This window comes from Uloborus diversus, chromosome 5, assembly GCF_026930045.1.
Source record: "Uloborus diversus isolate 005 chromosome 5, Udiv.v.3.1, whole genome shotgun sequence".
Lineage (NCBI taxonomy): Eukaryota > Metazoa > Arthropoda > Arachnida > Araneae > Uloboridae > Uloborus > Uloborus diversus.
Window position 1 is genome coordinate 96,205,141 of NC_072735.1, and position 13,375 is coordinate 96,218,515.

The 13,375-nt window shown below is 34.3% G+C and overlaps 1 protein-coding gene across 1 annotated transcript in view; it reads right to left on the reverse strand.

Moving 5' to 3' along the window:
* LOC129222867 (splicing factor 3A subunit 1-like) overlaps positions 1-6,712 on the reverse strand; it is a 64,346-nt gene extending 57,634 nt beyond the window's left edge. Inside the window, exons 1-4 of the mRNA XM_054857426.1 lie at positions 6,542-6,712; positions 4,876-4,914; positions 4,651-4,779; positions 4,520-4,554 (exon numbers count right to left, since the gene is read on the reverse strand). Coding sequence (XP_054713401.1) covers positions 4,520-4,554; positions 4,651-4,779; positions 4,876-4,914; positions 6,542-6,662 — 324 coding nt within the window. The 5' untranslated portion in view covers positions 6,663-6,712. The remainder of the gene's footprint in view (positions 1-4,519; positions 4,555-4,650; positions 4,780-4,875; positions 4,915-6,541) is intronic.
* Between the last annotated feature and the right edge of the window lie 6,663 nt (positions 6,713-13,375).

The window sequence follows — 13,375 nt, forward strand, 5'->3', positions numbered from 1 at the left end:
TTCCTGTTAATGGCAACATAAGGACCAAATTTTGTTTGATTCCGCCAATTACTTCCTGAGGAATAGCAAGCACGCGTAACTCAAAAAACGTCCCATTGCTCCACCCCCCTTGGAGGAATTCGCGCCAAAAACCAATGGGCACAAGTTCACATAGGGGCACATATGTGTACCAAATTTCGTTTGATTTCATGCGGTAGTTTTTGCTGTAGAGCGGCCACAAAAAACTGGTCACACACAGACGTGACACACACACATACACACATACATACACACACACAGACAGACAGACATTTTCCAAAAATAGTCGAAATGGACTCAGCACACTTCAAAACGTTCGAATCCGTCAAAATTCGAAATTCGAAAATTTGCACGAATCCAATACTTTCTTCTATATATTAGATATAGAAGAAAGTAATAATAAATCTTCATGAAACTACACTTCAGTTGAAAAGTTTTTAGCATGTTTGCGTCCAAGGCAATGAGGATAAGATTAAGTTTTAAGAACAAAAATTTTCATTTCTCAAGAAAATTACATATTTAAGAAAATAAAATTAAAAAAAAAAAAAGTTGCAGCACATTTTGCGTTGTTTTCATTAGTTTACAGTTAAAGAAAACATCCAATTCTGCTTTGTTTTTGGAATCTTAGGCATTTAAGCATCGTGTCTACTCAGTGGCGTACCAAGACAGATGGGGGCCTGGGGCGCTACTCGAAATGGGGGCCTACCTGGTATTAAAACTGAAGTTTCCCAAACTATGTGTATGTACCATATATTACAGTAATTATTTTAAGTGGTACATTTTTACATATTTCAGTAGTGTTGGTTTGATTTCGGACACTATTGTAAATACCACAGTAAAACATATGGTTTTAAGTAAAATTTAGTAAATACTATTTTTTTAATAAAATTGTGCTTTGTAAGAAAATATCAAAAACGGAAAAAGGTCCTAAAATTATATTGTATGTTAAAAATTTATTGCATCTGAACGTCCAAGTACAGTGAACAGAAACATTTAGGCATTCCAGATTTAATTAATTTTAGGATAAAAATTGGCTTTTACAGAAAAAAAAACCTTTACTATTCCTTTGAGTAAGACACACCAGGGAACTATTTACCTGATAAAATCACCTAATCTCAGAGAAAAATATTTTTAAAACATGCTTACCTAAATAAGGATGAAATATGTTCTTCAGACAAAAAAACTCGGGTGTGACCCTATACTTGCATGGCGCGTTTGATTGAAGTGGAGAAAACGCTCCGCGCGGCTTCGCTGGTAGAATTAAAAATATTTAATGTTCGACAGAAATTAAGACAAAAAAAAATTTGCGTATGCATGGGTTTAACTAATCCAATTTCTAAAGCGAAGAGCGTAATTTCCCCCCGATTATCGGACAAAGGGCTAGAAACTATTTCTTTTGCTTGGCCGCAGCTCATTTCTCCATAGTCAAGTAAGCTTGCAATCGAGTATAGAATGGATGGGAGGAGGTATTATGCAGTCAAGGTCAAAAGTCCCGAAGGATTGACCAATTAAACAGTTTTACGCTGTCGAAAGGGGCATAGCAAAAAGGAAGTCCCCTTTGCTTGAGTCAGAAGGGGTCCGATTTGTTCTTAGAAGTTACAGTTTCGGGCAGGAGACGAAACTTAAAACCACAGAAGTGCAGCTTGTAAAAGAAAAATTTATCTGACTGATTTTTCCAACGCCACAAAGGATAGACAACTTCTCATTTAGGAATAAATTTTCTTGGTTATATGTTTGAATTTGGTTTCAAAAATAGTGTATGAATTAAGACTAGACCATCGTAGTCTTAATACACAAAACAAAACATAAAACAGATATTTTAGCTGTATACTGTAATGATCAAAAATTATAAACGTGCATCTGTTATGCATTAGTTTTTTTTATAAATTGTTTGAAAAAAAATGCATAATACTTTGCTGAAAGCACTTAACAAAATAAAAGCAAATGATTTTTATAGGTTTAGTTAATTTAAAAATTTGAGCCCCCATTAAATTCATGGCCCAAGCGCTCATGTGCCTTTGTACACTAGGACGGGTCACTATGAAAAAAAGTCATATTTAACAAAATTTATGATATATATGTGCAACTCGCATAACTGATTAATATTTCGAATCATGATGTATATGACAGATCTACTGGAAAAAATAAGATACAATTTCGGGGCTTATGTCAAAGCGGGGCCTGTGGGACATAATTTGCCCTCTCTTTGTTTAGGCAAGAGTCACTGAGAAAATATTCATTATACATAAAAGTCAACTTTTTATTTATCTAAACCATGACATAAGGCACGTCTGGCGAAAAAGAAAACGAATTGAAATTTTGGGGCCTATGTCAAAGCGGGGCCTGGGTATCATAAACCCTCCATTGATCCCGAAGAGGTATTGTTTGTATCCCTGAACAAATATTTGGTCTTTAAAAAAATTATGATTTATTAAGACAACTTGTTTAAGCATTCAAACTAAGATATGCGACAATATTGGTGAAAACCAAAAATTGAAATTCGGGGGCCTGTGTCAAAGCGGGGCCTGGGGCGGACCGCCCCCTCTGCCCCCCCTTCGGTACGCCACTGTGTCTACTTCCATCTTATGAATGACCAAACATGGCGACTACGTTTCATTCGTAGCTGAAAAGACTTTTCGATTAAAAAACGATTTTCTCAATTGACCCTACCATCCGCAGGCTTGTGCTTTAGAAGAAGGAAAATGTTCTTCTCCCGTTAAATTTGTGCATAATTCCTGTTCACCCTAGGAAATTTTTTCTTTGGAACTATTGAGGGGAAAAAATGGCGTCCGTGGAAGTTTTTTTTTTGGTTCGCCTTTTTTATTTTATTGCCAGTGTCATTTTGCCTCAAAACTTTTTATATATTTTTTTTTCAGGAAACATCGATAAAAACGATGATTAGAACTCAAGGTACAAAATTCCATGGGAAAAAAATTTTTTGGGGCAAAATTTGAAATTTTCCTGACTTTTCCCAGACAATTCCAGGTTTTCTTGGAGCGTACGAACCCTGTAATTTAATAACCATATTTTCCTGTGCATTATCGGCGGGCGGCCTATAATCTACAGGTTCTAAAATGGGCTTGAAGAAAAAAGAAAGCTTCGTATAATCCCAGGTGTATAATACGATGTAAAAAAAATTAAGTTTGAATTTAATATACCATTTGAGCAACTAAACTAAAAACGTGAAAAGGTAATTACTTTGAAGGCATAATCACAATTTATCTAAAATATAATGACTTCTTCTTGAAATCATGATTATTGTACGCTAATTACTTGAAAAACAGAGTCAAGACAAAGGAGCAAACGCTCTGATCTTGTGCAAATGGCTTCCTAATTCACTGTATTTTTGCTTATTTTACATTGCCTGAATCGCGTAAGAGGAACATTCAAGCAACGTAAAATAACCAACATTCAGGCAGGCAGTGAGAAAGGACATGCAAGCTTTGTAAAATAAACAACATTCAGTCAGAGTACGGTCTCTATCGGTGAATCCTTATTGTACTGATGCATCTATGGTGTGGAATTCTTTTCTTAGGATGTAAAATAAAAATAACCCCCCAAAAAAGTTGGCGACTGTAGAGATTTTTTGGGGTCGCCAATTTTGAAAACTGAGTCGCCACGTGGCGAGTGGCGAACGTAAATCTTGACCTTTATATTGCATATCAATAAAAGCATTTGAATTTGTCTTGCAGCATTAATCAGTCGAATTATTTTTGTATGAATCATAAAAAAAATAATTTGAATAAATAGTACATAATAAGCCATCATTAAATTTAACAAAATTTAAATTATAATAACAGGAAGGACTGCAAACTGGAAACAGCAAACCATCTTAGCAGTAGGGCTTGAAATAAATTTTGAGCTCCGAGTAAGGATATAGTAATTTTTCAATAAAATACGAAAGAATCAAGTTTTAGGAGCTGGGCATGTAAGGGTAAAAGATTCATGCCAGATCGGAAATTTTACATGCCCCGGGCATGTTGGGCAGTATAACTTTCGAGCACTGATCCTGACAATCCTGAAATACTTTTTTTTTTCTTGCATTACAATTTAAAAGTACCCAGATTTAATTCTTCATCATAGTGTTACGTGAATGTACGCTGTGAAGATTAATTTCAATGTTTCATTCAGTTTTATATAAATTTTGTATTGCTTGGCTTTGTTTTAGGCAGTACCCGTTCATGCCACATATTACTTATGTTGCAGAAAATTACACTCATTCATCATTATTAAATTTATTCATCTTGGTTTCTTGTTCAAAGAATATTTAAAGATTTAAAAATTACGAAAAAGTATTAAAAAATATTTTCCTGCCAATTAATCGGCAAAATATGGACAATTATATAGAGTTGCAAAGCTGTCGATTATAGCTGATTAATCGGCACCTCCCTAATTTGACTTTTTTTTCATAGAGATTTTTTTTAAAGAAGCATTCAGCCTACTTTTCTTTTTTCTTTTATTTAATTTCTACCATAAAAGTGCATAAGAAGCAAAAAATTACCTTTGAAGGTGCAGGAGGAGCACTTGCATCAGGCGCTGTAAAAATATGAAAAACAGTTTAATTAATCCTCTTACAACAAAATTAGGTACCTAGTAAGATTTAGTTATTTTTTTCATTAAAAAGCTACATACTTCCTTTTCCTTCTTTGAACTCCTTGACCTTGTGTTGGTAATACGCATTATAGGGATCTCCCAAATTAAGAAAGTTGAACTTTTTGTTATTGATTTCATTTTGACGAATTTTGGCTTCAAACTCAGGTCCTGAAAAAAAAAAAAAAAAAAAAAAACAATCAAATTCCTTTCGCTGTCTCAGCATGTATTAAAAACAATATTTTAGGGGAGTAAATTCTGCTTTACCATTTCTTGCAACAAAGCTTGCAGTCTTGTCCACAATATCTAAAGTTTGTTAAGTATAAATGTGTCAATATAATAATTTAAACTAGGAATGGACAATTAAGTTGATTTGAAAAAAGTTAATATTGTTTTAGGAATGGATAATCTAACACATAAAACTTTGAAATACAACTTACAATACAGTGGAACCTCGATTTTAGGTTTTCTGTGGGGCATGATAAAAAATGTTCCAAGCAGAAAAACGTAAAATCGGGGCTGCTTTGAAAATCTAAGCGTATTGTTAAAAAAATGACTTTATGCAGTATTAGTAAAAAGATGTGATTTGTACTTGTCTTTCGCTTTTAGATAAAATTTCATTAACAGCACACTCTGTACTACTACAATTTTTAATAGGCATGAAATTAGGTATCTTGATACATACAGTAAAGAGAGTGTTCAAAAAATTGGGGTAATTCGGGATCACATTACCTTGGATTATCCGAAAAATTATCCTTTATCGATTGAAATTTTTTCAGTTGGAGCATATAAGGATGTGCACCTTTTACTTTCTCATAATGAAGAGGATATAGTCTTCATGGAAAAAAATTTATCGCTGTTTACATTGCAGCATAGGTTTCCATTTCCATTACCCCAAAACAAGAAAATTTTGAAATTTGAATATTTTGAAATGATGGGCATAAGTAGTAGAGGTGACAGAGGTAATTCTAGAAAAGATTAGCGACAGCTGACAGTACAATTGAACTAAAATTTAGACACATAAAATAACTTACTATACATAGAAGATTACATTTTATGACCACAGATTTCCGACTTCAAGAACATTTGGATTTTGATGGGCACGGGCAGTCATGTCCCTATACAACACACCAGCAATGGGTGACTTTTGGGGATTTGACAAGACTGAATATGCAAGACCTTATGGTTTGGCTTTCAAGACACTATATATTTTGCAAAGGCTCCCTCCTTCTCATGTTTGTTTGATCAGAAATGAGAGATTCTATTTCCGATCTTGTCAAAACCGACTCTAAAAGACCTTGTACAATAACAATAGTTTAACTTTCCCAGAAACCTCCTCAATCAATGGGATGGAGAGGAATTAAGTGGGCAGGTTTCACCCGATCATTAACATGGTATTTTGGTCGAAGACATGATGGTCTCACTCTCTGGTCTCACTTCAACATTCCTAGAGACTGCAGACGGCACTCACGCTTTTTCAGTGAACACATCAAATTCCTCCAAAAGGGGGTGAAAGTTTCCGGGCGTCATTGGTGCAGTGCTGATCAGGTCTCCTTCAATTATATACTCAAGTGATTCCAGTTCTTGAGATTTTAAGCTGCCTGAATTCATTTCTGGACTTTTTGGAGATTTTTGGTGCCATGGAGATGGTGCAGCTAGGTTACACCATCTGGGGCTAGTAAGAACACATCAGACAAAAAAAGTAGGTAGTCTAAACTCTACAGTTTACTGTGATTGGTTATTGGTCAAGTTTAGAAGTATGAAAAGAGGAATTAGTAAAACTTACAAAAAAGAAGGGGTGGGTATTAACGTTTATTGGTAAGAATGCGTTTGTAAAATGAGAGTTCCATCAATATAGCAAAAACCGGCATGAAAATTACAAATCAGAAATGATCAAAAGTTACAACACGGGTAAAAAGAATGAAAAGGATACTCCTCAGTTCTGGAGGAGGATAAATAATGCCGATGGTTGGCTTAGTAGGTGCACTTTCTGGTGTACTTTCATTTTGATTTTCGTTTACGACATCCGTTTCTACAATAGGAACAGGAGCCATTTTACCGAAAAAAATTTTTTTCACGCCATCAATAAAAACATGTCATGCAACAGCGGAATTGTACTGATGCCAAATCAGATTTCTAAAATGATCTTTTTTAAATGGAGGCTTTAAACTGTGAGGACGTCATCACATCAGCGCTGGCTCTGAACAAATTTTAAGACATTTACCTAAATTACTTTCGCTTGAAAAAATCAAGTTTGAAACAGTTGAAATAGTGAAAAACTTTTATAGATCTGCAATCGTTTGCTTTTAAAACGAACATTCTTTTTCGTTGACATCTGGCAACGTTCCTACTTCACGTCCAAAAAATTGACCGTCCGTTAAATACAGCTAAATCCAGCCGCCATATTTGAAAAAGGTTGCTAGATTTGTTTGTTTATCGCCCTATTTGGCAATAAGCAAAATGAAGCAATTCTTTTGATACAATCGTTACGGATCAAGTTAAGTTACTTCATTAATGGTGTACAGTTAAGAAAAAAAAAACATTTAACAAAAACAATTTTTTATTTTTAATGATTTAAATATATTAGTTTATAATTGAACTTAAGAACCATTCCTAAATTGTGTTTTATTCATCCAATTCGTTTTAATTAATTTAAAAATACAAACAAACAGTTACACAGTTTAAATGCAGTTACTTGTTTTATTATAACTTCACCGTGAAATTTGTTTATATGTTAGTTGATTAATATACTTATGGTAGAGTCATATAGGGTCATAAATTTTTCACACAGGGACTCTAATAACTCATTGGAGCTATCTGTAGAAAGTCCCCCCCCCCCAAAAAAAAAAAGAGACACCATAAATGAAAGAAAAAAGACTCCTTTAAATACTCCTCAACCCCCCGAAAAAAAATCAACGGCAAAGTTTGTTCCATGATCTGCAGGGGTGCCCTTTCCTTCAAGAGTGTGATACCCCTCCCCTCCCCCCAAGAACGAAACCCAAAATACCTGTAAAGAAAATTTTAATGACCGCGCAGTTCTGTCCCATGACCCCCCCCCCCCAAACACATACAACCATGCCCGTCATATGGGTGATCAGGGATTCAATTGCCCTTTCCCCCTGGATTTTTGAAATGTTTCTGAAATTGGGCATTTTTGCACGAATTTGGTGGTTTTTTTTTTTTTTTTAAATTAAATGCATTGCGCACAATCTGACTGATTCGAGCACTTATAATGTAAGTTTCTAGAATGGAGGAGGGGACATTATCCCCCTCCCTCCATTCAGAAAATTTGAAATGTCGGGCCTTTGGGACAAAAGACTCATTGCTACAAACCTACATAAATGCTTACATAATAAAATGCTCGAATCAGTCAGAGCATGCATAAATCAAGGGCGATCCAACTTCTGCTTTTAGAGGGAGTTATTCAGAAAAGGGGGGAGGGGTCGTGTCACATATTGCTCTTCTTGAGCTCCAATGGGGGGGGGGGGTACCCGTCCCCATCTGGAGCCGTACCTTAATAAAATTTGCAATGGATAGCAAATTTGCGTATTCTATACTTTGTTTAATATAAATTTCTCATTTCAGTACGAAGATAAATTTTTTGTTTTAATCAGATCAGTTTTTTTTTTGGTGCATTTATTTCTTTGTTTTTTCGCAGCCCAATGCAAATGAAATGCTAGAAAAAATTTTCGTTAGTAAACTCCTAAAATCCCATAGTTAAAAAAAAAAAGAAAAAAAAATCGCAAAACAAAATTTTGAACAGGCATTCGTTTACAGGACCAATCTGTGGGCTCAAGGCCAAATTGCAACTGTTATTCCCTCCCCCGCCCTCCTCCTCGACTGCCTGCATACATAGACATTTGTACGTGTAATTTCACGGAGTAACTAAGAAAATATTTCCATTTTAAATTAGTAATAAAAAAGAAAGCTTCGATTATTATGAAAGGGCGTTTATTAAATACCTTCAGTAAAGCATTAACATTTTTTCTGGTGGCTGGGCAGCTTAATTTTAAATATAGTCAAATTTTGCCCAATATTTACTAACGAAAATAATTTCAGGTATATAAATTAGTATCAAAGTCTCAAAAATCATATTCATCATACCAACATAAAGGTAGTGTTTGTTGAAAAAATTTCATCATTCTCTTCAAATTTTCCAACTTTCTGGTTTTGTCTCCACTTATTTAACAGATGCTCTTAACATGTGAAATCTACATTTTTAAATTAAAATGTAGCTTTTTTTCTTTTTCATATATTCAAAACTAGGGAATAGAAACGCGGACCATCGTTTTCCGAAAAGTTTCACTTTTGGTTTCGATTCTATCCCATAGCGCAGGTGTGCCCAAACTTTTTCGATTCGCGGCAGCCTTAGAAGAAACATAGGCGTCGGAAGCGGGGGAGCTGGGGGAGCTTGAGCTCCCTCTATAATATTTCAGACCGGCTCAGCTCCCCCAGAAAAATTCTAACCGTATAGCTCTTTGCAGTACATTGTCTATCTCAAACCTGATTTCAAAAATGAGATCTACCTTTTTTAGGAATTTCCACATAATAACCAACAAAGAAAGGGGAGAGATGAAGTGGTCAGTACATTTGTGTTTCCCTCTTTTCAAACCTCTCGATTCCCGGAAGAAAAAGAAAAGTATTGAAGACAAGTTATCTACATATGGGTGTTTTCCGCCCTCTCCACTTTGAGCTTGTCTTTCGCAAGTGTATTACACATTACACTGTAGCTCAGTTTAATGTTCATGCCATTTGTATCTCACACTTCCACTAAAAAGAGATAATCGTGAGCCAGTTTTGTATTTAAATATGAAGGTGCTCCAGACACGTATCAAAAAGAAGGTTTCTAAGGTAAACAACATCTGACCTTCCGGACGCTATCTAAAGAATCTCCGGCGAATCCTTTTAAATTCGTTGATTAAAACAAACTTGCAAAATATGAAACAAAAGTTAAATTAAAATACTGAGTGGTCATATAATATTTTTGTTTATAGTAATCATCAAAAAAAAAAAAAAAAAAAAGAAAGAAAGAAAGAAAAGGAAAGAAAGGAAAAAAAAAAAACAATGCAGAGGAATAAAAGAAAAAAAGTTCAATTTACAAACAAATTTATTTAGCATTTTTATCCATCGTTTCTTTCTCTTTTTTATTTTTTTTCATTTCTTCATAAAAAGTTCAGCCCCGATCAAAGAAAATTCTTTAGCGAGTTCTCAAAAGTTTAGCAATGTAGTTATTGAACAAAAAATAGTTCTAAACTAATTTTCGAGGGATTATGATCGTATGTTTCGGGTGTTAAATTCCACGTTTTGATCAAAAGATACGATCACCTACCTCCTAAATTATTAAAAAGCGTTGCAATGTTCGTTTTTGGAGATCAATATCCTGAAAATTCGCGGAAGAGAGCCCATGACTGAACACCTTGCCCTCCACAATAAGATAGATTATATAATATTCCGTTCAATTTCAAAACATTGCTATGCCTCTAACTAGACACGTACCGAGTAGCACTTTGGCCGAGTACCGAGTACTCGGCCTTTCATTACTCGGCCGAGTACCGAGTTACCAAGTACTTGGCCTTTCACTACTCGGCCAAGTTACCAAGTACCAATTATGTTTTAAGAAGAACCACGGACACACATATGTAATGAATTTTGAACTTATTGGAATAGTTGTATAGACCTTGTCCATATAACAGTTCTTAAAATTAAATTCCTGCTGAAATTTAATTACGCATTATTTGAAAAATTTTGTTTTTGTCAAAAATTTTACAAAAAAATTATTTTTAAAATTAAAAATAAATAAATAAAAGGTATAATTAATCAAGTTGGAATTAAAACAAAGTATACCAATCTATTATAGTTCTAGTCCGCCAAACATAAATAATTTTTAAAAGCAAATAAAACAAATGTGCAGGAACACTGCAGACACGTATTTCTGCATTACAAGGAACGTCTTTTTCAGCGCATAAAATGTGAGCTAAAGAATGTAAAGACATTCGACAGAAGAATCCGACTTTTGGCGGATGCCTTTAAATCCACGAGCTCACATTTTGTGCATTGAAAAAGGAATTCCTTGTAATGCCAAAACACGTGTCTGCACTGTGCTTTTAACATTGTTTTATTTCCATTTATTTTTTAAGCAAAGGTATTTTTATATTTCTTATAACTAATTTTTGTTTGTAGCAAAAATCCATTTTTAATATAAAAATTCCATACTTTCTACTATTACTTTTCTGCACAATTTTTAATAAATAAGTTTTATTAACTTTGGGAACATTAAAATAAAGACTAATTCCATTGAAGCATTACAGACTTCATTATTCTCAAAATTTAAATTTGACTTGTAAATGATTGCAGAAAATTATATATGCTTGCGCTTTTTTATAAATTTTAATATCTGTCTTGGACAATATTCAATTTTTTGCAACTACTCGGTATTGGCCGAGTATCTGATCAAAATTGGGCCGAGTACCGAGTGCTCGGCAAATTGGCCGAGTAGTTACCGAGTACTCGGTGCGTCTCTACCTCTAACATTAACAAATATGATCTATCTCGAATAATTTTCGGAGAGCGACACCCGAAACTCCTCTATGATATCAAAAAAGAAGGATGAAAATTCAGTTTTTAAAACTACAATTTCTAAAACTTTAAGGGGAAGGAATCTTTTACAATAACCTCATTGAGGAACGCTCTCTAAGACTTCAATTTCTAAAAAATTCCAGAGAGCCCTAGAACTTCCCCCTTTACCTGACATCATTGAAGACCGTCTTCAATTGCGTTTTTGGAACTTCAATTTTGAAATATTGGGAAAGAGATGTAAATCGATTGAGGACAATCCTTGAGTCATATCATTTTCCCTAACGTCATAAATATGGTCCGAATTCGCGCTTTAAAGACATAAATTCCGAAAAATTTCCAGGGAGGGCATTTGAACATTTTCTCCCCTTAACATTACCAAAGACCGTCTAAACTACGTTTTTAGAACTAAGATTTCGGAAATTTTCCGGGACTGAAGCTCCAGGACCCCCCTATTGATGTGTGCTCATCTTCGAGAACTGACCGACCCCCTTCCAAAAAAACCAGAAGTTTTATCACCTCATTCTCTCCATATACTATTGAGGCGGTGAGAAGCAAGAGGATGTAAGTAGCAAAATTAAAAATTTGGAGATAACCAGTACAAATAGTAGAGAAACCTTTCCTCTGTCTTGGGGTGAGAGATAATACTAGTAGCGCTGGTTGGTGCTGCTGTACAGCATGATTTAGAAAAAATATTAATGAACTCTTACCTGAGACGTTATCTTTAAACGCATTTTACTCAAAACTTGAAGATATCCACTTACATCCCTTTATTTCTCACTGCCTCAATTTATATATTAGATATGATTGAAAACATTACTGGGAAATGGAGAGGAAGACGAAAGGATCGACAATCATTTCAAATAAGAATTTTTTTTCAAGTGCTCCCCCCCCCCTTCCCCGCCAAAAAAAAAAAATCTGGTGGCGCTACTGCTTCTGTCCCTTGCATCCCTATCTTGAGCCCCAGCTCCCCCTACGTTTATATACTTCCTACGCCTCTGAGAAGAAATATAATTTTTCGAGGCATCCCAGTCTTTATTGATCATATATGTGTACGAATGTTACCGTGGGCACTTCGTGGCATCCTTTCGCGGATTAATCGGTAAAAATCGGCAGAAAAAAATTGTTAAAGTGGCCGCTGACCGATATGCTAATGCATTGTCGCATCTCTACTCCGCACCAGGAAAAAAAATGACGTTGATATTCCATTTAAATTCTTGAGTCACTAGAAAAAATAAATAAATAAATAAATAAAAACTTATATTTAAAATTTTTTTCTCTCCATAAGGGAGAAAATGAATAAAATACACGACATATAAATCCCCAAAATGGGGGAGGAAACCGATAAAATATTTGTTAACTAATTAGTCTCTTTCATTTCTATTTAACTATATTATACTTTATCCTTTATTTTGCGGCCTCTTGACAGAATGTACTACACCGATCCCTTCCATTTTGGTGGAACTTAGAAATATCAATCATGAATTTTAATCTCTCTTTGATATTTTCAATTTGGCCCAGGTTCCATAGCTGTGGTACGCCCTTTGTTAGCACAGCCATAAAAATATATTACTTTTTTCAATTTTTCAGAAAATTTGAAGTGATAAACAAATGTTACACAACAGTTTTTAATTTTAATCTATACATTGTCTTTATCAATAAAAGTATTAATTTGAAATTAAACCTTGCCAATGTTTGGAAAATAAACAAAATCTGGAAAACTAAGAAATTACAACAGAGAAAGCGAAAATGAGTGAGCTCTATTTACAATTCGTGTATTGATTTAAAAAAGGGAAGAGCATATCCTCTCTAATATATAAATAAGCATGTCCTTGATGAACATTGCCTGACTGAGACAATTTCTCCCACTCATCAATTAGTCAGAAACTAATGCTTAGTTTCTCTAATAATATTTCATTATACCTTTTATTAGTGTTCATTTTCAAAAGAGAAACATATCCTCTATAATATATAAATATACAAACAATAGATAAACTGTACGTCTGAGACAATTTCTTCTACTCATATTTAATCAAACATAACTGAACTGCTACATTAGCAACCAGACTTCACCTGATTAAAATGGCCCCTCCCCTTTCAGGCTTCTTCTTTATAGCAAAAATAAAGTTTATAAATTGATGTAACTTTATCACACTTGTAAGATATCACACAGAAGTAGCAAATTTGAGGGTTT